Source organism: Uranotaenia lowii, chromosome 3, assembly GCF_029784155.1.
Source record: "Uranotaenia lowii strain MFRU-FL chromosome 3, ASM2978415v1, whole genome shotgun sequence".
Lineage (NCBI taxonomy): Eukaryota > Metazoa > Arthropoda > Insecta > Diptera > Culicidae > Uranotaenia > Uranotaenia lowii.
Window position 1 is genome coordinate 150,986,568 of NC_073693.1, and position 27,039 is coordinate 151,013,606.

At 39.8% G+C, this 27,039-nt stretch overlaps 1 protein-coding gene across 19 annotated transcripts in view; it reads left to right on the forward strand.

The window, feature by feature from the left end:
• Positions 1 to 27,039, forward strand: part of LOC129755058 (transient receptor potential cation channel trpm) — a 423,280-nt gene that overhangs the window by 381,117 nt on the left and 15,124 nt on the right. For all 19 annotated transcript variants that reach the window (XR_008739153.1, XR_008739150.1, XR_008739152.1 and 16 more), the window contains 8 exons: positions 542 to 682; positions 782 to 939; positions 11,208 to 11,398; positions 11,500 to 11,745; positions 20,155 to 20,276; positions 20,348 to 21,085; positions 21,142 to 21,631; positions 21,692 to 21,817. Coding sequence is in view for 14 of the 19 variants with exons in the window: in XM_055751377.1 (XP_055607352.1) it covers positions 542 to 682; positions 782 to 939; positions 11,208 to 11,398; positions 11,500 to 11,745; positions 20,155 to 20,276; positions 20,348 to 21,085; positions 21,142 to 21,631; positions 21,692 to 21,817 (2,212 nt within the window). In the remaining 5 variants the exon portion in view is untranslated. The remainder of the gene's footprint in view (positions 1 to 541; positions 683 to 781; positions 940 to 11,207; positions 11,399 to 11,499; positions 11,746 to 20,154; positions 20,277 to 20,347; positions 21,086 to 21,141; positions 21,632 to 21,691; positions 21,818 to 27,039) is intronic.

The following is a 27,039-nucleotide window of genomic DNA, read 5'->3' on the forward strand; positions in this document are numbered from 1 at the left end:
TTATTTAATCTTCAACTAAAAGTTTTGCTTGAAATTTACATCTAGAAGTGATTGATCGATTAGAGTTGCCTATATATTAAGAAGTATAATAATGAGTAATCTAGATGTTTCAAAGTAATACAGCATAAATATTCAGTATACTAAATAAGTAGAAAGTTCGGTGAGCTACCCGCCCGTACTTACTCGTCTATTATCAATTATTGTCGTTTGGTCAGCCGAAGTTTTTTCGATAGAGTTTATTGACTAATTGGCATGAATTTCCTTTTGAAAGTCTTCAACTTTATTTTGCACGATAGTTTATTTTATTTGATGTTTAGCACGTTTCAGTTCCTACTTAAGTAATACGTGAAGAGTCATGTTTTCGAAATAACTTACTGTTGCATCTACCTTAGAAGTGTCATCCATTGTTGAGAGTTAACATTCGATGTGATTTTTCTATTTTTCCGATCCATTGTGACAAGCGACGGGAAGCTTTTTTCCCCTCGCCACCACTCACACAGCCACAGATTCTCTAACGGAAGTTCTTCAATTTTTGACAAAGGTTTCCCTCACCGATTCGGAAAACACCCAATACAAGGATTACATGTACGATCACGACATCCGGCACCAGAGGCCGCTGAAGCTGAAGAAGAAGTTTTACGAATTCTACACGGCGCCCATCACCAAGTTTTGGGCCGATTCGGTTTGTTTGGCGGAACGCTTTTTGTCCTTTATCTTTGATAGATGGGACAGCCACGTTGGAATAAAATCGCTGATGTTTTTTTTTTTGTTTTTCTTGCAGATGGCGTATGTGTTTTTCCTGGTGCTTTTCACGTACACGGTTTTAGTCCGGATGGAACCTTATCCTAGCTGGCAGGAGGCGTATTCGATTGCGTACATCACGACGCTCGGCTGTGAGAAGATTAGAGAGATTGTGTCCTCGGAACCGGTGGCAATTTCGTGAGTATTATTTAACCCTGTAGTGCCTTTAGGTGGGGTTCACTTAAATTGTCATACAACCGCATAGAATAGTTATTTTTACCATTTTTTCGTAAATGATTGAAAAGATGTTGTTCTAAGATTTCGAAATGATGACAGCTGTTTGATATGCGCGTGGCATTCGCTATAGCTACTAGAAGTATAAAAACAAGAAAATTGCACGTTTTACCAAAATCATCATTTTCGAAGTTTCAGAAAACATAATGTAATGAGTTTTTCGTTCAGAAAAAATTCTTAATATGTTACCCTAAATGTAACAAAGATGCTGAATTGATTTTTTTGAAGAAAAAATTATCCGTAGTTGGTAAAAATGAAAAATAATAAACTTTCAAAAAATGTTTTCTTTGATACATTTTTTTTTTACAACAACATGTTTTTTTGAAGAATATCAGTTATTTGTAATCACAGAATACAACTTTGTGAATTTCTCAGCGAAAAACTAAATTTGGGTTCAATATTAAAAAGTGGGTTTCGTTTTTCAACAATGTTTTTCATAATATTTTGCCTTGGTTTGCAGAGTTAACTCAGATCGTTTGGAAATTTTGGTCATGAGCCTTTACTTAGAGGACGAATGGCTGCGATGGTTAAAAATCCTCTCTGAATAAAAGAATGTTGCTATAAGAATTAAAATAAGCCTGCAAAAAAAAACTTAAAAACGTAAAAAAAACTTTAAAAACTTTGTTCTCATCTATGGACGTGATCAGGACTGATAAGTTGAAATAAATATCTAGATCAGGGTTCCGGTTGGCATTAACAGCTGAATTCGTGATCGAAATTCAAAATACAGGATTTAAGATCAGGAACCGGGATCAGAGTAAGCGTGATCAGGATTCAAGATCCAGGATCAGGAGTCGCCAAGTTCAGAGAAAAAATCAACTATGCAGAATCAGGATCAGAATGGTAGAAAAACTATTTAATTACTTATTGGATAAGTAATTAGCCTTCAGGATCAGTATTCAATCCAGTATCTAGGACCCCGGATTAAGATCAAAATCAGGTTCAGGTTCAGAATAAGCATAAGAATCTGGGAAAAGAATGCGCGATCAGGATTAAATATCCAGAATTCAGGATCATAAGCAAGATTACTGATTTCCGGATCTGAGTGAGGATCAGTATTTGTAATTGAAATACAGAATCAGGACTCAAGGGTCCGGGATCTACGACCCGATATCAGCATTAAAGCACAGAATTACGGAATCCAGGATCCAGATTTTGGATCCCAAATAAGAATCGGGTTCCTAATCCAGAATTTGAATTTTGGATATGGATCTTGATAATCCAAATTCAGAATCTGGAATCTGGATACAGCATCATGATACAGCATAAGGATCTAGGATCGAGATCAGGACCGGTATAAGGATCGTAATCAGGACCTTTTTTTTATTGATTTTTTTTATCAGGATCAAGATAACGGTTCAAGATCAGGATTAGAATCCCAAACCTGTATTTTTTTTATTTTAAATTGTTTTGGAAAAATATCGAATCCAATGGAAGTGCATAAAAATGCAATATTTCAACTTGTGAATTAAAAAATAAATTTGAAGTTTTCCTTTTCATTTTTGATTTTCTAGAGTTCAGCTCCCAAAAAAAACTTTTGTCAGCTTCGCGCTCAGCCTACCAAGTCCCTCCTATTTGCGATAATAAGTGACGTCTAATTAAATGTTTCATGATTTGAAAAACGGTAGAATGTTCGTGACGACGCTTAAAAAGAGTTTCTTATATCACTGATTGTAGAGCGTAAGCTAGCAGTGATATTTCTATATCTCTAGACTTACTTCAAAGACTTCGCTTTTTTGACAGCATTTTGTAATAATGTTTTTGACATAACCGGTTGTTCAACAAAGTTTTGTTTCAAATAAAAAATAATCGTTTAAATTAAGTTATTCTCTTACTAAAATATTGAAATTTCAACGGTAGCCCACTTAATTCTAAAAAAAAAGATCTGAATATCTTTTGATGGAAAATAAAGCTCAAGAAATAGCCTTTCTGATGGTGTGCAAATTATTTTTTTAATACTGAAAATTAAAAATCGCTTCTCAAGTGCTTGGAATAGGTCAAGTATAAGATATTTTTTTCGAAAAGTATGCTTCAGCTTATGGTCTATTGTGAAAAAATTATCTATTTTCCGAACTATTCAATCTTTTTACATTTTGTCATCGAACAAATTGGACTGTCATATAATAAATTCAGGTTTCGCAATCTGGAATTATCCGCAAGTAATAGCCGTTATTTCAGCCAATAGACTACAATTTTTGATTTGCTGACCTAACTCTCTATTTATGCCCACAGAAAAAAGGGGTGGTAACAAAGAACGAGGTCAGCTCAAATAACATTTTTTTGAGACAACCATTTTCACAATAAGCAAGCTAAGATTTTACAACTGAAGGATCGTTTTCGGTGTAAAGCCAGGCTATTTCAGTGCATTCTTTTGGTCTGAATAGACTCAATACTAAAATGACATTAAATGACGTTTCAAAATTCGTGTTTATCTATTGCAATCGGTTGAAAAATGGAGGCATCAGTCGACGTTTAAACTTTATTCACCCATATGGCGCGCCCTGTATTTTTTAAATTTTGTAAAGCAATGATCACGAGCTATTAAGAAGAAATATATGTCTTTCTAAACTCGAGAGATCTATTGAACCTATATGTAGCATTTAAGAAAACCTTATTAAAAATTTTGAGAGTTAATCATTACTTTGAAAATTTGGCAATATGAAACTCATATCAATCCCAAACGATTGGTATCCCTAGCAACCAAAAGTCGCATTTTCACTTAAATGAAGTCTTTGAAAGTTGCATACTGGCTGACATAAAGAAACACTGCCCGATTTCCTTGAGTGATCTATATGTACTCATTAACTTTAAAGTTGAAATAGTGACCAAATTGTACGTTGTAAGGGACTTCAGTCACATAAAGGGCACAAGATTACGTAAACGGAATTTAGGACCCTTTCCCGATAGGGAGAGTGCGCCTTCAGATATGCTGCAAAATCATATCACCATGTTGAGTTTTAGTTTCAGTTAGAGAGACATCTAAGTATGGCCTAGTGTTAGCGTGTTCGATTGTCACCACGAGGGTCGGGGTTCGATCCCCAAGCCAAGCAAGTTTCATTCAATAAGTAATTTGATTACTTGAATGATGATTCTGCTGCGATATATCTAGGAAGGCAATAATCGAGCAGCTTATTGAAAAATCTCGTCAAACCACATTTTGTCGAGTTTTGAATCCGGCGCGTGGCATCATGGCATTACTGAACATGGTCAATAATCATAAAAAGGTTTTTTGAACTGATGCCTAGGGAAGAATTGAGATGAAGCGAGAATTTTTTGCTGATTTAATGATTTTTGGGAGCAGAATTAAAAGGCCGCTTGAAGCTGAATTGAGGGTCATTTAGACTTATTTTGGAATTTGAAAGTAACAATAAGAACTTAAATTTTGAGCTGCACTAAACGTACTTCAGATCAATAATGGGGCTGAGTGAGCTTTTTGTATCTGTTTTATGGGACTTTTGATTGCTTGAGATTTTAGAATTTATAGTTTTTTTTTTATAAATTTTAAATGTATGAAATATTTGCAGATTTCAAATAAAAGCATTGAAGTAACAATTTGTAAGACCAGTTTTTTTTAACTCAAGTACATTTTCATCATTTGACACATTTTCTAAAATATTAAACTTTGCTAAAAGTATTCAGGTACAAGATATGGCTATAATGTCAAGTTTTCTCAGAGATTAGAGAATTATCGAAGACAGTTCCTGGGACGATTTGGAACTTCTTTGGGCCCGCATTGATCTCGGTGATCGGAAACTATACGTATTGTACGTGCCTCCTGATCGTCCTAGTGACCTGTTTGTAGCTGAAAATATACTGAACTACAAAATCACCGCCATGTTCTGAAACGTAGCTTACCCCCCAAGCCACGAGCTTCCTGGGTCACTCATCAATTGCGACAACTAAAGACGGCCAAAACCGTGCTCTCCAAAACTTCAGCAGGCATAAGTCTCTCTGCACAAAGAAAGAATACCACAAGCTGAACACGGCATACATAAATAAGCTGTAGGCGTTGCTACCAGAACTATCTTCACCGGCTACAGCGCAATTTTAAGACCAACCCGAAATATTTCTTGAAGTATGTCAAAAATCAGCTGAAAGAATCCGGGCTTCCGTCCCAAATGTTTTTTAACGGCTACACAGCGAACACCTTAGCTTAAGCTTAATGATCCCGCGCCGATCCTCCAGTGCATAGGGCCGTGGTAAAAGACCTCCACTGTTGACGATCCGGAGCCAGCGTTTTCATTTGGTCCCAGTCAAGATTCTCGTCGGCAGTTCGGATTTCAGCGGCTAGGCTTCGCCGCCACGAGTTTCTGGGTCTGCCTTTTCTTCGATGTCCTTCTGGATTCCAATCTAGTGCCTCTCTGCAAATCTCGTTCTCATCTCTTCGCAGCGTGTGCCCAATCCATCTCCACTTACGTTCCCGAATCTCGATTTCTAGCGCCCTTTGATGACACCGGCGATGTAGTTCCTCATTCGAGATCCAGTTGCCAGGCCACCAAGCGCGAATGATATTCCGCAGGCAGCGGTTTACAAATACTTGCAGTTTTCGCGTCGTCACCGCATATGTGCACCAAATTTCACACCCGTACAGCAATACGGATTTGACGTTTGAGTTGAAAATTCGGATTTTCGTTCGTAGAGAGATCTGGCGTGACCGCTAGATGTTTCGGAGACTTGCAAATGCGAAACGGGCCTTTCTTATCCGGGTTTCGATGTCTTTCCTGGTACCACCATCAGGCGTTATCTGGCTACCAAGATACTGGAAGCACTCCACTTTCTCAACTTGTTGCCCAGCTACCATGAAACTGGAAGGATTTCCTGTGTTGATCTCCATTGACTTGGTCTTTCCGACATTTTCTTTGAGATCTGCTGCCTTGGAACTTTCGGTGAGGTCGTCGAGTTTGTCTGCATGTCCGGTTGTGTTTGGGCGAGCAAAACAATATCGTCAGCCAGGTCAAGGTCGTTCAGTTGCTCCATTGTTGAAGAATTCCACGGCAATCCTCGGTTCGGTGCACAGTCAATCGATCCAGTCAGAATCTCATCCATTACGATTAGAAACAGTAGCGGTGATAAGAAACATCCTTGTCTCACTCCAGCAGTTACCGGAATTGGATCGGACAAGACACCGTCGTGCAAGACCTTGCACGAAAATGCCTCGTACTGTGCTTCGATGAGATGGACTAGTTTCTCTGGTACTCCTCTTCGCCTTAGAGCCGCCAAGATGTTTTCATGGTTCAGTCGGTCAAATGCTTTTTCGAAATCAACGAACACCAGCAGAAGAGAGTCCTGGAATTCGTTGATTTGTTCTAGTATTATTCGTAGCGTTGTGATGTGGTCCACACATGATCGTCCGGATCGGAATCCAGCTTGTTGCCTTCGGAGTGTAGCGTCGATTCTCTTCTGGATCCTGTTCAGGATCACTTTGCAGAGTACTTTGAGGGTTGTACAGATCAACGTTATGCCTCGCCAGTTACCGCACTCTGTCAGGTCTCTTTCCTTCGGGACCTTTACGAGGATACCCTGCATCCAGTCGGCCGGGAATGTTGCAGTATCCCAGATGTCAGCGAAAAGACGGTGCAGCATTTGTGCTGACAGGGCAGGGTCGGCTTTCAGCATTTCAGCAGGGATGCAATCGATCCCAGGTGCTTTGTTGGATTTCATGTTTTTGATTGCCGCTTCTATTTCAGCCAGCGAAGGCGCTTCCGAGTTGACGCCAATTATGCGACTTACTGTTGGCGCTTCGTGCTGCGGATTCTGTTGGCCATCGCTATTCGTGACTCGAAAGAGTTGTTCGAAGTGCTCAGTCCATCGTTTGAGCTGATCTGTTCGATCGGTCAATAACTGACCTGCTCGGTCTTTTAGCGGCATTCGTGCATTAGTCCTTGCACCACTGAGGCGGCGAGAGTGTCATAAAGTAATCGGATATCCCCATTGGCGGCGGCTCTTTCTCCCTCTTCGGCTAGGGAGTTTGTCCAGGCTCTCATATCTCGTCTACAAGCTCGTTTAACTGCCTTTTCCAGCTCCGCATATCGTAAGCGGGCGGCTGCTTTGGCTGACCAGGTACATGCCTGCTCGATTCCGACTTTCGCCTTTCTCCGATCATCGACCATCCTCCAAGTTTCATCCGACGTCCATTCACTTCTTCTTCCACAAACTTTACCGAGAGTACCATGGCTCGTCGTGATAAAGGCATTCTTGATTCCACACCACTGTTCTTCGACTGTTCCGTCTGTCGGCAGCTCCGAGGCTCGGGATTCTAGCTGTTCAACGTATGCCCTTTTCACCTCTGGATTCTCTAACCGGCGGACGTCGTATCGACACCCAACTTTCTCCTCGCGCCGTTGGACACGCGCAACTCTCAGTCGTATTTCACCAAGGACGAGATGATAGTCAGATGCAATGTCTGCGCTTCGTTTGTTGCGGACATCAAGAAGGCTCCTTCTTTATTTTCGGCTGATGCAGATGTGGTCAATTTGATTTTCTGTTCGGCCATCTCGGGATACCCAAGTGACCTTATGTGTTGGTCGATGGGGGAAGAGCGATCCACCGATCACCATGTTGTTATTGCCACAAAATTCTACAAACAGCTCTCCGTTTTCGCTCATCCGTCCTGGACTATGGCGCCCCATAATGCGCTCAAGGTCCTGATTGTCGGAGCCAATCTTTGCGTTGAAGTCGCCCAAATGGATTTGAATGTCACCCTTCGGAATTTTCTCTACCACGCTGTTCAGTTGATTGTAAAACTGCTCTTTCTCCTGCAAGTCGGCAACGTCAGTTGGCGCATAACACTGGACCATTGTAAGGTTTCTAACCCGTGTTCTAAATCTGGCCACGATTATTCTTTCGTTTATTGGTTCCCATCTAATGAGGGCCGCGTATGCCTGCGGGCTTAACAGGAAACCAACTCCTCGTTCCCGAGTAGCATGTTCTCCTCGTATGCCAGAGTAAAGCAGTACTTGCCCGAACTGTGTCTTGTGTTCTCCAGTGTTAGGCCAACGGACTTCGCTCAGTCCCAGAATTTCAAGCTTGAGGCGGCTAGCCTCTCTAGCAAGTTGTGCCAGTTTGCCTTGTTGGGCAAGTGTTAAAACGTTCCAAGTTCCAATTCGTGTCCGTGTTTTCATGCTAAAAGTAGTCGCCAAAGTTCCAGGTCGGTCGTTTATTTCGGATTCCGTAACAATTTTATAAATCGGGAGCAGTAGGTTGTTAGACTAAAGTCCCTATCCCGCGATGGGACTGCCATTTTGGACTTAGCTGGCGGGAGCCGCATTTCATAAACTCAGCCGCTCGCTGCGAGACAGACGCTGTTTGAGCCGCCCCTGACCTGGAGAACAGACGCGTGCGGCCACCTTCTCAGTCTGCATGCGACCAAAGCATCTACCGGGGTTGGGTACCCGATCTCCGCTTAGGTTACTCGCATCCCAGCCGGTACCGATCGTTAAAAATGCCATTTTTTTGCTGAGAAATTTTCTAGCGTTTTCACAACTGAGTCCGTTTCCTCAGAGAAACTAGATATGGCTGTAGAAAATATATTTCACCTCTATATTCTTTTTTGAAAGGTGTTCCTTTCGAAGACGCAGCCAATTAAAAGGCGACAGCAAAGCTCAAAAATTCATCATCTACGGGTCCGGAAAGGACACCTGCTATCTTCTTGAAACGTTTCATGCAACAATTGATGACTCCCATCAGACATATTTTTCGAGCTTCGCTGGACTTCGCAGTCATTCCCTCGCTTTGGAAAGAAGCTTACATGTTCCCTGTTCGCAAAAAGAAGTTAAGGGAGATGTAAACAACTACCGCGGAATATTAGCTCTGTGTTCTATAGTCAAACTGTTCGAATAGGTTGTACTGAATCCAATTTTCTCGTCATCAATGCAATACTTCTCCAACGTTCAGCACGGATTTTTGCCGAAACGATCCTCGACAACAAATTCGCTGACTTTTACATCGTTCGTGCCAAAAAGCTTCACCATGAAGTCCCAAACTGACACCATCTATAGGGGTGAATGAGGATACTTGATCCCTGGGGATACTTGATTCCTTAGCTATATCTCGAAACAGGAATGTCTTACAATGATCAAATGTTCTAGAAAAATGTGACAAAATGATCAAAATAACAATGCATGTGTTTTAAAAAATTTTAACAAAATAATTGTTTGAGTTATTGAACTTTGTTTGAAAAATTTCACAAAATGTAACTTGAAGATCTTTTTTCATCACTTTAAAATGTTCCTTACATGGGAAAATTATGAAAAAAATATTTGTTCCAATGTATCAATCGTTCGAGCGTAAAATGAACTTCATAATGCCATATTTTCAAAGCAATGGAAAACTCTCAACTTTTTTCAGAAAAAGTTTTCTAAAATGTTGATTATGGGTACAATTGATCCCCTAGATTTGGGTACAATTGATCCCCCTTCCAAACGGCATATTGTTCTTCTGAATTGATCGTTATGATTGCTGATTACGAAATTACTAATATTTATCCAAAAACTAATATTTATCAAACACTTATCTGAAGAAAAGAGCAAAAATTATTAATTTTCTCTTAATTAAAAAAAAATAGCGCCTTTAAGTATGCAATGTTTTTAGCGTTGAGACAAAGTTATAGAATTTTCTTCTAATGTCTGCTATAAATTGTGAAATGAGAACAAACATGACCAAAATAGTAAATTAACATTCTATCTTGGGGTTTTGTTTGATTTTTATACAAGGATTAGGGCTTCCTGAATAAAAGATCAAGTCTCCTTCAATAGGGGATCAAGTCTCCCCTAACTTCAGAAAAATCGCATTTTTTTTTACTCCCACGAAAATGCTTCTAGTTCATCAACGGGTTCAAGTATCGTTCTAATTTTTGGAGCATAGAAACTTGAAGTTACAAGCTGTCAGAAAATGTTAAAGACGGCGAGTTGCTAAATTTTTCCAAAAAGATATGGTGAAAATAAGAAAAGGGGATCAAGTATCCCCACTCTCCCCTACTGATCTGTCTGCTGCTTTCGATAAAGTATATTACGATATTGCTATCGCTAAACTCGAAAGCTTAGGATTCTGTGGATCCCTACTGGACTGGTTTCGAAGTTATTAAACGGGACGAAAGTTATCAGTGCAAAATGGAAATTACTTTTCAACACATTTCTCCGTTTGTTCAGGTGAGTCCCAGGGAAGCCACTTGGGACCGATGATTTTGCCATCTATTTTAACGGTGTACCTACTCACTCTTTTGGACGGCCCAAAATTTGCGTATGCCGACGACCGTCACATCAAAAAGCGTGTGACGCTCTCTTACTTGAGTTAATCGCTCAGCTTTGCCACACGTTTCAAATATCGGAGTTCTCCCTCTTTGCTTTCTCTCTCCGAGAATTTCTTTAGGCTCGGCTAGTACATCATACCAAAATGAGCGTGGCGACGAACGTGTTAAGGAACCAAAATCCGCAGCTTTATATTCCCATCCGGCGGAATAACTATGGAGCCAACAGCGCTCTAATAGGATTTTTGATAACATTCAACTACTTCGCCTAGTACTTTGACTTCGACGTTTCAAGGGCTTCTTTCCGAAGAAAAATTTCAATGGTTTCGAGAACTTTGCTGATTTGAGTAGATTTGATTCATTATTTTATTGAATTATCATCAGGATCAACATGTGATTCGTAGATGTATTTTTAAACAAATTCTGAAGTCATATTTCAATCATCTATCCATATTTCAAAGTTATCAGGTTTATGCTTTTGTATGACAATTTACATTTTGAAAAGGAAGATTAGCCGTAAAAATTATTATTTTGAAAAAAAAATCCAAACAACGGCGCGTTAGTCAATTATGCTACGAGCTATGTGATATAATTTCTGATACCAGGGTATATGACAGGTTTAAGTCTTTTCTAGAAAATCATTTTAATTACTGATATGCTCTGCCTTTCTTTGTTCTCTAATATTTCCCTATAATTTCCCATCACCTTCAAAAACGTGAAATTTTTCAGGCACGAAATGTACTAAAGACGTAATCTGAACATTAGATTTTAAAGCATTAAGTTTTTTCTGAGTTCAAATTTAAAGACACGTATTACTGAATTATTTTTGAGAAGGCTGTAAAAAATCCTTTGAAAGTTCCGAACTCTTCCGAAAGCTTAGGATTTTTTAATGATTGACATCTTAAAAAAATTTCATTATTCATTCCAGCCATAAATTTTCCGTTTGGGCGTGGAACATGTGGAATCCTTGCGACGCGGCTGCCATCATTTTCTTCCTAATCGGGCTGGTCCTGCGGCTTCGCCCCTACACGATGGACATTGGCCGGGTTATTTACTGTGTGGACAGCATCTACTGGTATCTGCGGATACTGAACATTCTCGGTGTCAATAAATATTTGGGTACGTAAAGTGCAATATTTAAATGTAGAGAGCTGTAATCTAGCTTATCGGCAGTCATGTTATAACGAACCCTCTCTTCCCATTTTGCCCCCATTTTGCAGGACCACTGGTGACGATGATGGGCAAGATGGTGAAAAACATGATTTATTTCGTGGTGCTGTTGTTGGTTGTTTTGATGAGCTTCGGAGTGAGCCGGCAAGCCATCCTGTTTCCGAACAACGATGCCAGCTGGCGTTTGGTGAGGGACGTTTACTATCAGCCCTACTTCATGTTGTACGGAGAAGTGTTTGCCGACGATATCGACCCGCCATGTGGGGAAGATCCATCACAGCCGTCCTGTGTAACAGGTGAGTAACGTTGCCACGTCAAGCCAAGCCATGGTGCTCTCGCGCCCGTCCTTTGCATAAATATTGAGCAGATTCATATTCCCTTTTATTTTTCCTCGCCTATGCATACATTTGTTTTGTAATGGAGGCACGGGTTTTGATTTCGATCGCTTGAATATTTATGTGAAAGTTTAAAGGCAAATATTTTGCTATATCACCGGATGGCTTACTGCTTTTATAAATATGCCAACACATTTGGTAATTTAGAAAAATGAACTATGATTTCCAACATTCTTGATAACAACATGTAATTCGAAAAAAGCTGTTAAAAACTGAATAAAATTCGAAAACTGAAGAAATTGGTAACATTTTCACATTTGAATGAAATATTTTTCATAGTTAAATTTAAATTTTTAGACTGGTTTTATGAATATGAAGGTATAAATTCCGATATTTTAGTTAGGTTTATAATGATAACATTGAAGTCATTCTACAAACTACTTATACATTTTTTAAGCATTTAAAAAAATGAAACTGGTTTAATTTATTTACCAACGGTTGATACTGGGCTGATTTTGTTCATATATCGTTAAAAATTAATTTTCCAACTACGCCCAAAAATCAGCCTTCACTCCAATTTTAATTCATAGTTTTCCGTCCCACGACATAACTTGATGCACACGATTCCTAAAATTCACTATGTCCATGCAACCGTTCTTCAATTTCTCGGACATCCCACATTCATCAGATCACGCTCCACTTGGTCTAACCGCCTCGTTCGTCGCGCTCCTGCTCGTCTCAAGTCCAGCGGTGTGTAAACTAGCTTCGGAAAGAATCATTCGGCTGATTTTTTCCGAGTTTAGCTTGTTGTGTGCAAATTGATTTTATTTTCGTTCCAATCATTACGTGATTGCACACTATAACGAGAGGCCCGACACGCTTCCGGTTTTAAGCAGGTGGCTTAAGCGCCACTTCCGTTTGGAAGACCACCTACCCTTTCTTATCTTGCCCAGCTGATGAGACTCGGTCGCGAGTTCCTTTTGATTCCCGATTTTGGGAAAGAAGCGGAAGGGACTCTAAAAAGGGATCCGCACTTCGACCCCTAAGGGCCGCCCCGAAGTCGAGACAAAACCCGGGAGAAATCCGTGGAAAAGAGAGTTAGCTGTTCGTTACGAAAGCAAGCTAGGGGCGCTAATCATCGGACAAGACCAAACCCCTTACTTGGATCAAAAGAGACAGAAATCGATTGGATTCGCGGCCAATCTCCGCAGTAAAGATACAAAATAAATCCCGAACAACGAACAGCGTGTGACTCCCTTTCCAGTTACCCCAATTAGGTTCTCATCGTGAAAACATTCGCATTTTGCTTAGGTACAATAATAAGTTCGATTTATTGTATTTTTATATGTGTTGTGTTGTGTTTACATAGTACTGTTTTAGGCCTAAACTATTTTTCCCTCTTTCAAACTTCTACCTAGCAGTGCATTTCGGTGGAGACGCTTGGTTTCTCGCAAAATAACTTAGAAAATTTGCGAAGAAAAATGATTTGATTTTTGCTTGATTTTTCGGTTTTTCCACCTCGTGGGTGGTGAAAAGGCTACTTTTGTCGGCTCGCCGGTCCTAAAAACTAGATTTTCCGGCCAGAAAATGCAAAAAGCACTTTGTACATCCGGCCCAAAAGATACGGTGCAAGTCGGACTGCTAGCTGTTGGCGGGACTTGATGTAAATCTCGTCGTGTTCGGTTGCTCCTTTGCGGCTACCTAACGGCTTCCCGGCTGATGTTCGCTGGTCGAGGCCTATGCAGGTAGCTAACACGGGGTGATCAGAACCTTTTTTGTTCAACCGGTCACCGCATAGCAATTGCGCAGCTATGTAGCGTGACTGGTTGGGATTAAAAACGGAATCCGGTGATGGTTTGACTGTGGTGGGTTGTTCGGCGACTGCTGGTATGGCCATCAGCCGCTAACCAGCCTGCTGTCGGCCACTCGTGGCGTGGGTGGCTGTGGTGCCGCGCTTCCAGGTGGCTGGATGTATGGTTGGCCAAACTGGTGGGAGTTGGTGTTGCGGGACCCCGCTGTGGCTCGCGACGGGCCCGCTGTCTGTCTTCTAGGGTGGATACTGCGATGAGCGTGCGTACCTGTGGCTGATGGTAGGGTTATACACATTTCGGGTTTATTTATTTAGCGGCCTAATTTGGCCCATTCGGGTCTCCACCTACCTATTACTCAAATGCACCGATCTATCGCACTGCACTATCCTAAGCTTCCTTGACCTAGCACAGACTAAAGCGAAAAGAGGGTTTTTTTTCAATAAGGGAACCTGGTCTCGGAATCACACTCTGACTTAATTACCTATTCGTGATGGAAATTTAAAAAAACTACTCGATCCTGACACTTCTAATCACCGGACGTAAGTGAGCTTGGAGTCTCGATCGTCCGCTGATCGACCTGATCTAGCTTGACTTCGAAACCGGAACTACCCGATACGAACAAGTCTAATCGCGAAGTCAAACAATTACATCCCAATTCGCGAATTCTTCGAGTAGTCCTCGTCTTCCCCTTCTGGACCCGAATAATAGAGGCCCAACTTTTGCTCTGCCAAAATAAGTGCACAAAAGCCCCCGAAAGAGGTCATTCACCTGACGCCAAAATAAGAAAGTGGTCGGTGGCCTACAGAAGATAGCATCTAGAGTAACGTGCTTGCCGCCAGAATTGTGTCGGTCACTCAGATGTGTTATTTAATGATTGATTTGGGGTGGTGATTCAAATGATATTTACTGTTTGTTTCGTTCTTGTCTTTGGTTGTTCTAATAAGGGCAAAATTTCTATTAGCATGTTTGGAACCGTTGGAAACAATAATATTGAATTTATATTAGGCTTATTATTAACGTTGGATGAAATGTATGAATCATTTGATAAAGGTAGAGACATAAATAATTAATATTGCTTCGACTTCATGTACCCGTTACAACACAAAAAAAAGAAAACAGTTTTGCATTGATGTTTTCCATGCCTCGCAGGAATAAAATCACACCAACGAAACAACAGAACGAAGCTTACCGTACACGAATGCACACGAGCGATCGTTGCCCGACGGACCGAGTTAACATTCCTCGCACACTTCTCTCGCTCGTTTCTCGTTCCCTTGTATCTATCACTTTTAGCCACGCCCCCATGCGTTGTCCGATTGATGTTTTCGGCTGCCGAACGAAAACGATTTGAATTTTGAATTCGCAGAACTGTACGTTCGTTTTGCTGATGTTTCCCCCGATTGCTGTTTACTCCTGTCGAGTTTACCCGAAGCTTACTTCCTGATGCTTCCCGAGTTGAACTATAGATAGCATCATTGCAGTTTGAGTTTAACGAAATAAAATCGTTCTGCAAATAAGGGCAAAGTGCGAGTATGTAGACTCGCGATTTTAACATTTCTGCTCAAGTCCTGTTCTCGGTTCTTAATACTCGTCAAATATCCCGAGTGTGCGCAGGTCCTCCTCGAGCAATATCCACGTCTCCTGTCCATAGAGGAAAACCAGTCTAACAAGCGTCGCGTCGTGTACAGGTTACACTTCGTGCGAGGGCTAAGTCTTCTCGACCAGAGTTGCTTGTGGAGTCCATAGTAGGCACAACTTCCGCTGATCATTCCCCGCCGGATCTCACGGCTGGTGTCATTGTCTGCGATCACCAGTGAGCCGAGATAGACAAATTCCTCGACTATCTCTAGCTTCTTACCGTCGATAGTAATCTTGTTATTACCAAACAAGCGAACTTGGTCGATCCTGGATCCGCAGGCCAGCATGTACTTCGTCTTGGACGTATTAACTCTTACTCCAATCATGAGTTCTAGGTGTTTCAACGTCATTGGCATAAGATGAGAACGCCGGCGACGATGATTCGATTTGAAACCGCTGGCATCAACCTTCCAGCGCAACCGCATAGGCGATGGACGCGCTCGCAATCCAGGCAACGATACAGGATTTGTCTATGTATCGTGTGACCAACATCTTTTAAATAAGTGCTGGTGAATCTCGTTTTTATGCTGTTTAGATTTAAGATTTTTTTGCCTTGAGAGCATAGGAGACGAAAGCTCAAATCTGAAGAAAAAAGCATAAATCTGAGGAAAAAAGCTTAAATCTGAGAGATGTGCTCCACACAGATTGAATATCGTTGCCGGGGCCTGTCGCAATCCCGGTATTCGATTTCTCATGTGATTAGCAGCAAAAGCAATAGCCTTCACTCGAATTTCGCTCCAATTAGCTGTCATTCTTATGGAAATATGTGTAGTAAAGAGTCAGATTTATTATTTTTAGCTAAGCCTAGTTATGTAAATATGACTGAAGGAAACAAATTTAAAATGGTTACATGTCTCTCCGTATCCCACCACAAGATAAAGAAGGATGGGATCAAATGTCAGGCAGCCAGCGAGCCCATACATACTCGAATGAATTCAGGAGTATGCGATGAAAAGAGACTTCCTTGGAATTGCGCGTTCCAATTTTTATTGCCACCATCTCTCTCGTTTAAAGGCATAAATTGTCGAATCGCCAAAATCTTTCTCGTTTCTTCAGCACAAATTGCCGATGGTCGACAAGTTGTGGAAGACCGTCACATTGCGGATTAACACGTTCGTCGCCATTAACGGGTGACGGCTGTCTTACTGAAGATAGCCGCTCAGTTTCACCACGCGTTGTTAATATGGAGGTCTCTCGATTTATTTTAACGCTCTTTTTCTTCACGCTTTTTTTGAGCGACGAACGTTCAGGGTTTCCATCATTTTTTTTTTATTTCAAAAATCAGAGAACTGGCGAAATAAAAATCAGGCAAAATCAGGCTACGATAAAGTAACGGAAACTTCGCTAAAAGTGATGACCTTTTTTTTTTGGTCACCGGTCCTCATTTTCTTTCCAATATGTGTTGTAACCTACTTGGTTGAATAATTCAACTGAATCATAGCATCAAAGCAATCGAAAGATTCCGTAAATAAGAATTTATGAGAATCTTTCAATTGCTTTGATTCAGCCAAATTTCCACTATTTCACTTCAGCAATAGTAGGTACCCAATCTAGTTTCTTACCACCCATTTTTCATCACATTCGCAAAAATCAGGCAAAATCAGGCATATTTTCAAAAATCAGGCAAATTCAATGGTTGTCAGACAGAGCCTCGAGAAATCAGGCAATACCTGAAAAATCAGCACATTGGCATCTCTGCTCACAATATTCTCACGCTCTTTTTTTAAACTCAAAATTAAGTAGTTTTGGTTCAAAACAGTACTTCAGTGGCTTCCCTCAACTTTGAGTTTGTCTGGGCAATAGCAGCACTAAGTTCTAATAGGCATACTCAATACTAAGTTCGGCTGCCGAACTCGAATTTATCCTTTCCTACAGAGAACAACGTCATCACCTCCTGCTGATGCACAGTGATATATAATAAAAAAAAAAATCTTGCTCAAAATATTATTTTTGATTTCACATGAAATTGAAAACAATAAAAATTCAAGCTCGTTACAACATAGTATTTCAACATTGCATTGCAGTTATTTTAAATATTAATATTTAGAGTGTCATAATTTGAACTTTAAAACAATTCCTTTCAAAGCGACACATATGCAGCAAATGTTCATCTTCAATACAAATCAAATGAAATCAAAATACTTTAAACTTTATTTCCAAATGTGGATTTTTTCTAGGTATGGATATAGTAACAACATTGAGATCCAAGATATCAATTCGGATCCGGAACCGGTAAATTAATTTATTAAGAGGTAAATTTTATTGAGAAAAAAAGTTCTCGAAATTTACCATGAAAGAGCAGCTCAAATTGTAGTATTATAATTCTAACTTAAATGCCAAATACGCTTGAGTCGGCTTCAGAGATAAATAAATTGATTATAGTCCAAAATTCATTCATGATATTTTTAAATTATTTCAATCGTTCATTTTACTTTCGATCGGCTTTTCAATTTCCAGATCACTGTGCACCGTCGGCCGACGAACGGCCGCCGGCTACCGACTGCCTGCTATGTCGTTTTCACACATACATACATACTTCTATTTGTGGAATTGCATGCCAAGATTAGGCAAAAAAATGTTTATATTTTCATCAATTCTACATAGAAAATGTACGTTGTTTGGAGTAAGTTATAATTTTATATTTTTTGACATGAAAATCACCAAAATGCATTTTGGCATGCCAAGATAAGGAGCATGCCATGTTAAGGCTCACTTACCCTAATTACCTTTTTACCATCAACTCCCCTACAATTTTTCAATTAATTGAGAAAAAAGCATGTTTGGACTTGAAAACTTTGAATCAAATGAGACCTATCTTTTGTGATTTTTTCCGAGGAGTCATTTTTCAATAGTTGAGAAAAAGCATGTTCGGACTTGAAAATTTTGAATCAAATGACTTATCTTGTGTGTTTTTGTCGACAAGTTGAATGAAAATTGTTTGAGCACGCATAGGAAATGGAGCTATGGCCGTTGGACTTCAATTTCCCAACATTTTTAATGTGGTTTTAGCCACTGCACGCTTTGGAAAATATAGTTATGGCTGTTTAACTTAAATTCCCCTACATTTTTTAAATACACAGAACAAGCACGTTTTACTTGAAATATTTGAATCAAATGAGACAAATCTTGTGCGATTTTTTGCGAGGATTCGAATGAAGTCTATTTAACTCCCCGCACACTTCGTTAAATGGAGTTATGGCTGGTTTTACCCTCGATTCTCCTATGTTTTTCATTAAATTGTGAAAACTGTGAGTTTGGACTTAAAATTTTTGAATCAAATGAGACTTATCTTTTGTTTTTGTTTTTTTTTTTTTTGAAGAATCGAATGAAGGCTGGAATAATGACAGTTTCCCCCTCCATTCCCCAATATTTTTCAAATATTTCAGAAAATGCAGGTTTGGGTTTGAAAATTTTAAGGCAACTGAGACTGATCTTTTTTTTTTTTTTTTTTTGAGAAATCAAATGAAAGCTATTTAAGCAACCATACGCATCGTAAAATGGAGTTATGGCTGTATTTATACTGATTTTCCCTACATTTTAAATATAGCCAATGAAAAGCATTTTCGAGCTTAAAATTTTTGAACAAAAAGAGGCTTATCTTATTTGTTTTTTTTTTTTCGAGAAATAGAATGAAGGATATTTGTACCACCGCAAGCATCGGAAAATTGAGTTTTTGCTACCTTACCCTCATTTGGCCTACAGTTTTCAAATATTTCAGAGATGTGCATGTTCGAACTTGAAAATTTAAAATCGAATGAGACTTATCTTGTTTGTTTTTTTTTATTCAAGAAATCGAATGAAGGCTGTTTGGGCCACCGCACGCTTTGTAAAATGGAGTTATGGCTTAAATATTTTTAAAATGTTGGGAAATTTAGAGTTCAAACAGCCATAATTCCATTTTCCGATGCTTGCGGTGTGGCTCAAACAGCTTTCATTTGATTCTTCGAAAATAAAACCGCACAAGGGAAGTGTCATTTGGTTAAAAAAAATTTAAGTCCGAACATGCCTTTTATGAACTATAACAAAAATGTAGGAGAATTCAGGGTAGAAACAAACATAACTTCATTTTACAATGCGTGCGGAGGCTCAAATCGCGTTCATTTCTCAAAAAAAAAACACATAATAGAGGTCACATTTGGCTCAAAATTTTCAAGTCCGAACATGCTTTTCCTGAAGTTTTTGAAAAATGTTGGGGAATAGAGTAAAACGGTCATAACTCCAGTTTTCGATGCGAGTGGTGGCTCAAATAGCCTTCGTATAATTCTCGGGAAAAAAATTACAAAAAAAGCCTAATTTGGTTTAAAATTTACAAGTCAGGACTTATTTTTTTCTGATTTAATTGAAAAATGAAGAGGAATAGTGGGTAGAAACAGCCATAACTACATTTTCCGATGCGTCCGGCTCAAATGGTCTTCAATCTATTCCTCGAAAAAATCACACTAAATAGGTCTGTTTTATTAAAAATTTCCAGTCCTTATCAGTGTTTTTCTGGATAATTTACAAAATGTAGGAGAAATAGGGGTTAAAAATGCACAATATCATCGTTTTTAAGCTCGTGCAGCGTCTGAGACTATGTTCAATCAATCTTCCGGACATTTTCACTAAAGGAAAGTATATTTTCATAGATTAATATTTGAATGTGCGATCGAGACTTTCCGTACCGACTCGGGTCAAAAGACCGGGTCAATCATACACCCATGCATACATACAAAACATTGTCTGTTTTTTTAAATCGTCAAAAAAACAAATATACTGGCTAAAAAATAAGTCCATGAAATGATGTTTTCTTGAAATTTTGGTTTACCAAATTTTTTCTGATCGGTCGCAATTAAAATTGCCCAATCTAGTCAATGATTCCAAGGCTATACTCAGAATCCAAGAGAAAAAAATTGATTGATTGATGACTTCTCCCTATTCACAGGTCACTGGGTAACGCCTATCGCAATGTCGATGTACCTCTTGATTGCCAACATCTTGCTCATCAATCTGCTCATAGCGGTATTCAACAACATTTTCATCGAGGTGAATGCTGTTTCACATCAGGTATGAAAGCTTTTTTTTTAAAACAGACAGCCATATTGGAGTTACAATTTTTTTTTCATATTTTATTCAAGGTGTGGATGTTCCAACGATTCACTGTCGTGATGGAGTACCAACAAAAGCCTGTGTTGCCACCCCCTCTCATAGCATTCTGCCACTTTTACTCATTCCTTTTGTATCTGATAAGAAAAGCAAAAGGTCTGCAGCAGACCAGAGACAACGGACTTAAATTGTTTCTGGAAAAGGAAGACATGGAACGGTTGTACGACTTCGAGGAAGAATGTGTTGAGGGATACTTCCGGGAGCAGGATGCACTTCTGCAGCAATCGACTGAGGAACGTATCAAGAACACTGACGAACGAGTTGAGAATATGTCCCAGAAAATTGAGGACATCAATCAGAAGGAGAACATCCAGACGGCGACCGTCCAGAACATTGAGTTCCGTTTACGGAAGGTTGAAGAATCGGCGGACCAGATTTTGTCCCATTTGGCTGTGATACATCGGTTCATGTCGGCCCACACGCAGATCCAGGACAATCTGAACGGGTCCACGGGGAATGTGAGTGCCATCGGAGGAGTGGGAGCGCTCACTGCCCTAGGACCAGGCCCGGTCCCGGGCATTGCGTTCGATTCCAGGGCCAGAACCATTTCCGAAACCGATAGCAATATTATTCCCGTTAATCCACGTAGGAAGATAAACCGATCGCTAACCGAGGTCCGACCGGATGCCTACATCTTCGACGATGGAATGCATTTCGAGGTGCGAACCGTTCCGGAAGAAAACGAAAGTGACCGGTCACCGGAAAAAATTGTGAGTGCTCATTCAATCGAGTAGAATTTCTTTTTAATGATATCTTTTTTTTTCAGTCAAATCAAGATCGAAAGTTGTCAGTTCGATCCGACGATCTAGACATGTACCTTCCCCAGTCAAAAGCTCTTTCACCGGCGGAATCTGCTGGTTTGGGAAGTGGTAGCGGAACCACCGGGAAGCCAAAAGCTCCATTTCTTAATGTTCGGCAAGAAACGGCCAGTACCGAGAGCAAAGATACTCTTACCCCGCTAGAGAACTGTGATGATCGAACGTTGGTGGGCGGAGAGCATGTTGATGAACTTGGGATGGACACCAACTATGAAGGGCTAAGGCAGCGGGCTGCCGCCAGAAGAAGGAGTAGTACGATGTGTGGTCCTGGTGCGGGTGGAGGAAGTGGTGGAATGGGTGGTGTCGGTGGAAGACGGAACTCGGAAACCAATTCTGGGTTCGATATCAACAAGTCACAGACCAGTCTGTATCAGCTGAGCTTTACCAAGCGGCAGCACAGCGTGACTCAGTCGGAACCGGACAGTGGGAACGATCAACGTTTGTTCATTTGAATACCATGGAATTTCTCTTCTTTAATTTAATATTTTTGTTTTTCAGCTGTTCAACGTCCAGCTCCTAGAGGACGCCATCTGTTGCTACAAATTCATGCGGAGTATACATCGATCACGGATGAACTCGAGAGTGTGTGCCATATGATAACGTCACCGACATCATCTTTAAGAGGTAAAATGAATTTAGGTTTTTAAAACCCTAGGCTTGTACTGATTAAAAAATAGATAAATCTGAAATCTTAGTTGAAGTACATCATTGCCGTTCATAAATTTGGGATCATCCCCTTAAAAAACATGCAAATTCTGTTCTGCTATATCCCGGTCACCTTACGGCATATTGCATCTGACTGAGTCGACTTGAGGCCATTTGAATTTCTCAAACTCTGAGGTCTTAAAGCTTCGTTTTGGTTCAAAACTCATCCAGGATTTTTTGCTAATTTTATTATAACGTTTAAATGAGTAAACTTGAACTTAAAGATTTGTATGGGAAAATTGAATATTTTGTACAGAAAAATAAATATCTTTTTTGGTTTTTTTTTTTCTGTGCGAACCGAGTCTGCTAATGGTTTTTGTGCTATATTATATTGTAGCGGTCGCACCATTATGAAATTTTTGAAACTAGTTATTCAGCTGAACATTAAATCGGGCGCCTTTAGTAGACTAACAGCTTTGATCGATTCGATGACTTTGTCGATCGTTGCATCGAAGATTGAATGCCATGCTTACTCGTTTCATGGCGACATAAATTATAAAATTTGAAAACCACATGTGGTAAAAACTTGGTCGACCCCTCCAACGAGAGAAAACGTACCTAGCAACCTAGCATGCTCTAGCATTTGCTCTGCGGTACAGTAGCTGAAAGATTTTATGAATCGGAACATCGACGAAAGCACTGCACGGTTAGATGTTAGTTAGAAATTTGCACTCACTGGTAGGAGAGATTTTTAGCTGTAAGAAATAATGTTAATACAAGATTAGGCCTATTTATTGAAAATGGATTAAACGACAAATACTCTCCCGAAAAGTTAACATGAGATGAACTCTACTTTTTTTGTACATAAAAAAACTTTAAAATGCTAATACAGAAATTAAACAATATATATTTTCTGATGCCTAATCTCCACCAAGAATTATGACTTTGTTATTTATGAATTCCATCACTACGCGTGGCGTGTTAAAATTCGAAATTGAATGATTTTAGCTGTCTAAACTTCCACAACCGCTCACAAGGTTTTTAAAGAAACTTTTAAACACTTCGTTGCAGAAACGGGTTCAGCTGAACAGATGAATGAAGAATAATTCAGATCTAATTTCGTTTTTGGACTTGTTTTAATATTACCTATTTTCTTAGATTATTTATTTAGAATTTTCGGAGCAAGAGAGTAACTAAATAAAGTAGTTGTTGGTTTCTGTGTTCCTTCCAAAAGTTTGTTTTTTTTTGTAATTTTTCAATTTTTATATAATTATTATTTCTATACATATTTAAAATTATTCTCTCAATATTTTATTTTTTTATATTTTTGTATAAGGTACACCGGGGCAAGTGCAAACTCGGGGCAAGTGCAAACTCGGGGCAAGTGCAAACGATCAACATTTCTCTGTTACAAAAAAATTAAAAAATATTTGTTCTTCTAGAAGTTGTTGTTTAGGCCCAAACAAACAATCTGACATAGATAAACTAAACTTTCTTTAAATTATTCACTATAAACACGGCACTGTTTGATTACACACGAGTTCAAGTACGTACTAGAAATGAAAAGTGTGTTTTTGTTTTGGTGTTTTTGGCTACAAAAAAGGGCATTCAAATCCGATTTTTCGTTGAAAGGTGAGTGTTTTGGATTGATATTCAAGTGAAAGAAGAAAATTTATGATAAATTTTCAGTGCCCCTGAAAATTGAGAAAATAATATTCACTCTTGTCAACCCATACTGTGGGGCAAGTGCAAACGACATAACCGGGGTAAGTGCAAACGCACCTTTAAGCCATGTAACATAAGCCATTTAAAAAAAATCATCTCAAAAATTGTCAGCATTATATTAGAATGGTCAGAAGGGGTATTCAAAGTGTTGTATCTGAAGCGGATATTCAAAATTCCGTAATGCCTTGGCAAATGAAGGTCTTTTGCTTTAAACAACAGTCAGCAAAAATGGAGTTTCAAAAAATAATCAATATTGCAGAAAAACAGCAAATATATCGAGAAAAGTTTATAAAACATACCGGAACATGTATTAAATTCGTTTTAGTAACGATACACTAACGCATCTTTGAATAAATTTGGAAAAATCATTGCGTTTGCACTTGCCCCCATAAACGGGGCAAGTGCAAATTTAGAAATTTTTTCACAAAAGTGCCGTTGCTTTTTATCAACATTTTTTAATTTTACACTTTCAACGGGAATTTGTTGAGAACTATTTTAGTGATGCAACGAACGATAATTGATAATTTTTGAAGGTATACATATTTTTCTAGGACATGTGAAAGTTGAACTATGGTGAAAACCGTTTGCACTTGTCCCGGTGTACCTTAATATATTATTATTTGCTTGATTAAAATAAGTTGTTTTTGTCTATAAATCATTTTTCTTCAATTTCAATAAAAATGGACAGTTTTTCGCGAGTGGACCATTTGTCCAACGATTTACGAACTCTTGATTCGGGGCGAAGCAAAAGCGTTAAACGGTGATTACGACGACAAATGTAGATTGTTGAGGAGATTGTTTCAGGAGGATTTGAAAGACGATCGTGATTACACGTCTCCTTACACTATTGAACATTTGATCACATCGCAGGACACGTGAGTGAACTGCACCAGAAGATGGAAGAAAAGTCGGATGAGGTGAGCTTCTCACGCTTGAAGGATTACCTGCAACGTACTTTGAGCAGTCACGCACAGGATCCGGCATCAAAGGGAATGGTGAAGGAACTTGCTAGAGATATCAGGTTGATTCTGGGGAAATATCGGGAAACAAGGGCTGCGAAGAAAAGCACTTCGGAAACAGAGTGTGACTGATTTTATACATTGGAAGAGGCGAATCTGCAAACTAAGAGACGCTTAATTAAAAAGTACTGCTCATCAAAACATAAAGGGAATGAGATTTCATTTTGCATATTTTATCAGCACAACAAAGATAAGGACACTTACATGTCTCTGGATGTTATTCCTTGATGTGGGCAGGTTGCCCAGTTCCGTTTCTCATAGGTCATCATGCAGACATTTGGAATGCAAGGCGTGTGAAGCCCTTGTGTTGGTGGCTTAGATCGTCCTACTACCCCTCTTGCACCTTCCCACGTCTTCACCTTTCTGGAACTGCTTCCTCGGCACACTGCCCAATGGGCGACCAACAGGTTTTCGGCAATCACACCACCGGATGCTGTTTTCTTCGACTCGACACGTGAGTATGCCGCACAAGTCCACATAGGCTTCCCGAGCCCGCTTTTCCAAACCCTGATGGATTTGTATCATCCGCTGGTTCGCTGGCTTCTGCCGCAACTTCCGCTCCAACCCCTTTCTATTCGAAGAAATTCGCTGACTAGCCTAACGAGATGTTTCCCGCGTGCTCGGAACCTGGTGAGCTTTCGGATTCTGATTGTACCCGACGACGGCCTGGAGGAGTATTTCACAAGCCCCGTACCAATGAACTTTCTCCTGACACCCGACTTGATCTGTTTATCTTTGTTATCCACCCGAGGATACCAACCAGGTGATCAGGAACCGGGCCTCTGAAGCCTGTTGGCGTTTTGTTGCTGAACACGAATGCCTTTCTAGGCGGTGGTCCCTCGTAGCTAGGCTCAATTTCAGACACTCTCTATGGTCTCCGTATAATTTTTTCTTACCCATTATTGGGGCTGTTTCTTTCCACGGTCAGGTTCCTCCCTCGCCAAATCTGCGCTGCGGTGAATTGTGGCTGACTGCAATACGAGGTGCATTTAGTGCATGACAGCATGTGTACAATGAGGTTAACTTACCATCAGGAAGGTGTTCGTATTCTTTCTGGTTTTGCGAAAGCGAACGCCTCGACCGGGATGACTTCTCTCGGAACTTCTTACTCCTGGCAACCGACAGAGACGTCCGATCGCACCGGATCGCAATCCAACGAATTAATCTGTCAAGTTTTTGGGAAAGAGTTTCGATTGCTTAAAGTTTCTTTTCAGGCCAAGATAAACAAGGCGACTAACCAGAATTCGGTGTAGATTGGCAAATAGCCTCCTGTTCGGTCCGTTTTGCTTCCCCCGAATAGCGGTTCCGATGATCCGGTCGTTCTGAACTGGCCAGGAATGCCTCGTCGAGCCAGCCGGTCACGCCTTCCAAAACCCAAGTCACTTCCACGTCAAATGATTTGCGCGTTATTTTTTTCGTTCGCTTTACACTGGAGCAAATCGGGTTTTCAATTTTGCTTGACGTCTGAGTTGACCGAGGGGTGCAACAATTTAAAGTCCACACTGAGTGGATTTTGTGATTCTATTTCTTCACCTTAACATAAACGAATGTGTGCTGATATATGCTTACCATAATAACTGTTACAAGAGTCGGATAGGGACCCACAGAAAGCATTGTCGGAAGAAAAACATAAGGGTTTAGGTCAGAATACACCTCCTAGGTCTCGACAGGAATCTAGACCACCTGGGACACACCAGCAGGCTTCACTTGGGAATATTTCTCCTCTCGTACCGGTAGTGACAACGTGTGGGGGGGGGGGGGGGTTAATTTCTAGGAAAAGAAATTTTTTCGCTAAATAACTTTGTCCATTAGAAGCCATTTCAAATAAATGAGATTTAACAAAAAAATCTTTGTTCAAGACCGTCACTTCGTATCTCATTAGACAAATAAGTTATTAAGTGTAGAATAATGGCAGGTCTATTGGCATTGAGAAACAATAAATTTAATTAACATCCATCACTGCTGGTGCCTAGCGAGGGAAATTTATTGGGTTTCAATGCTAAAAGACATATTCCTGTTAAACAGCTAATAACTTTTTGCCTTATAAGATAAGAAATTACGATCTTCAACAAAGTTGTTCAACGGAAATTTTTTTCATAGAATTTATAAATTGGCACAAAAACCATAAGCAGGCTCGGTTGAACAGAAGATACGAAAATAATGATGATTTTTCATTACAAAATATTCAATTTTCCTAATCAAACCTCAAAGTTTAAATTTACACGTGCAAATTCAATGTGCGAAGGTGAAGAACAACTATCCTTGGAATAGTACCGATTTTCTTCGAAAGAAGGAAGTAATTTTGGTCGTCCAAAACAAAACATTTTCCGGAATACTTTATTATTATCCAGCGTTATTGAGACTTACTTAAGAGTCAGAATCTGATCCTCAGTGTATTCTGGGGCTCTTGTCTTCTTCCGACGCTTAATTTTTACTTTTTCAATATCTTGTCAATGT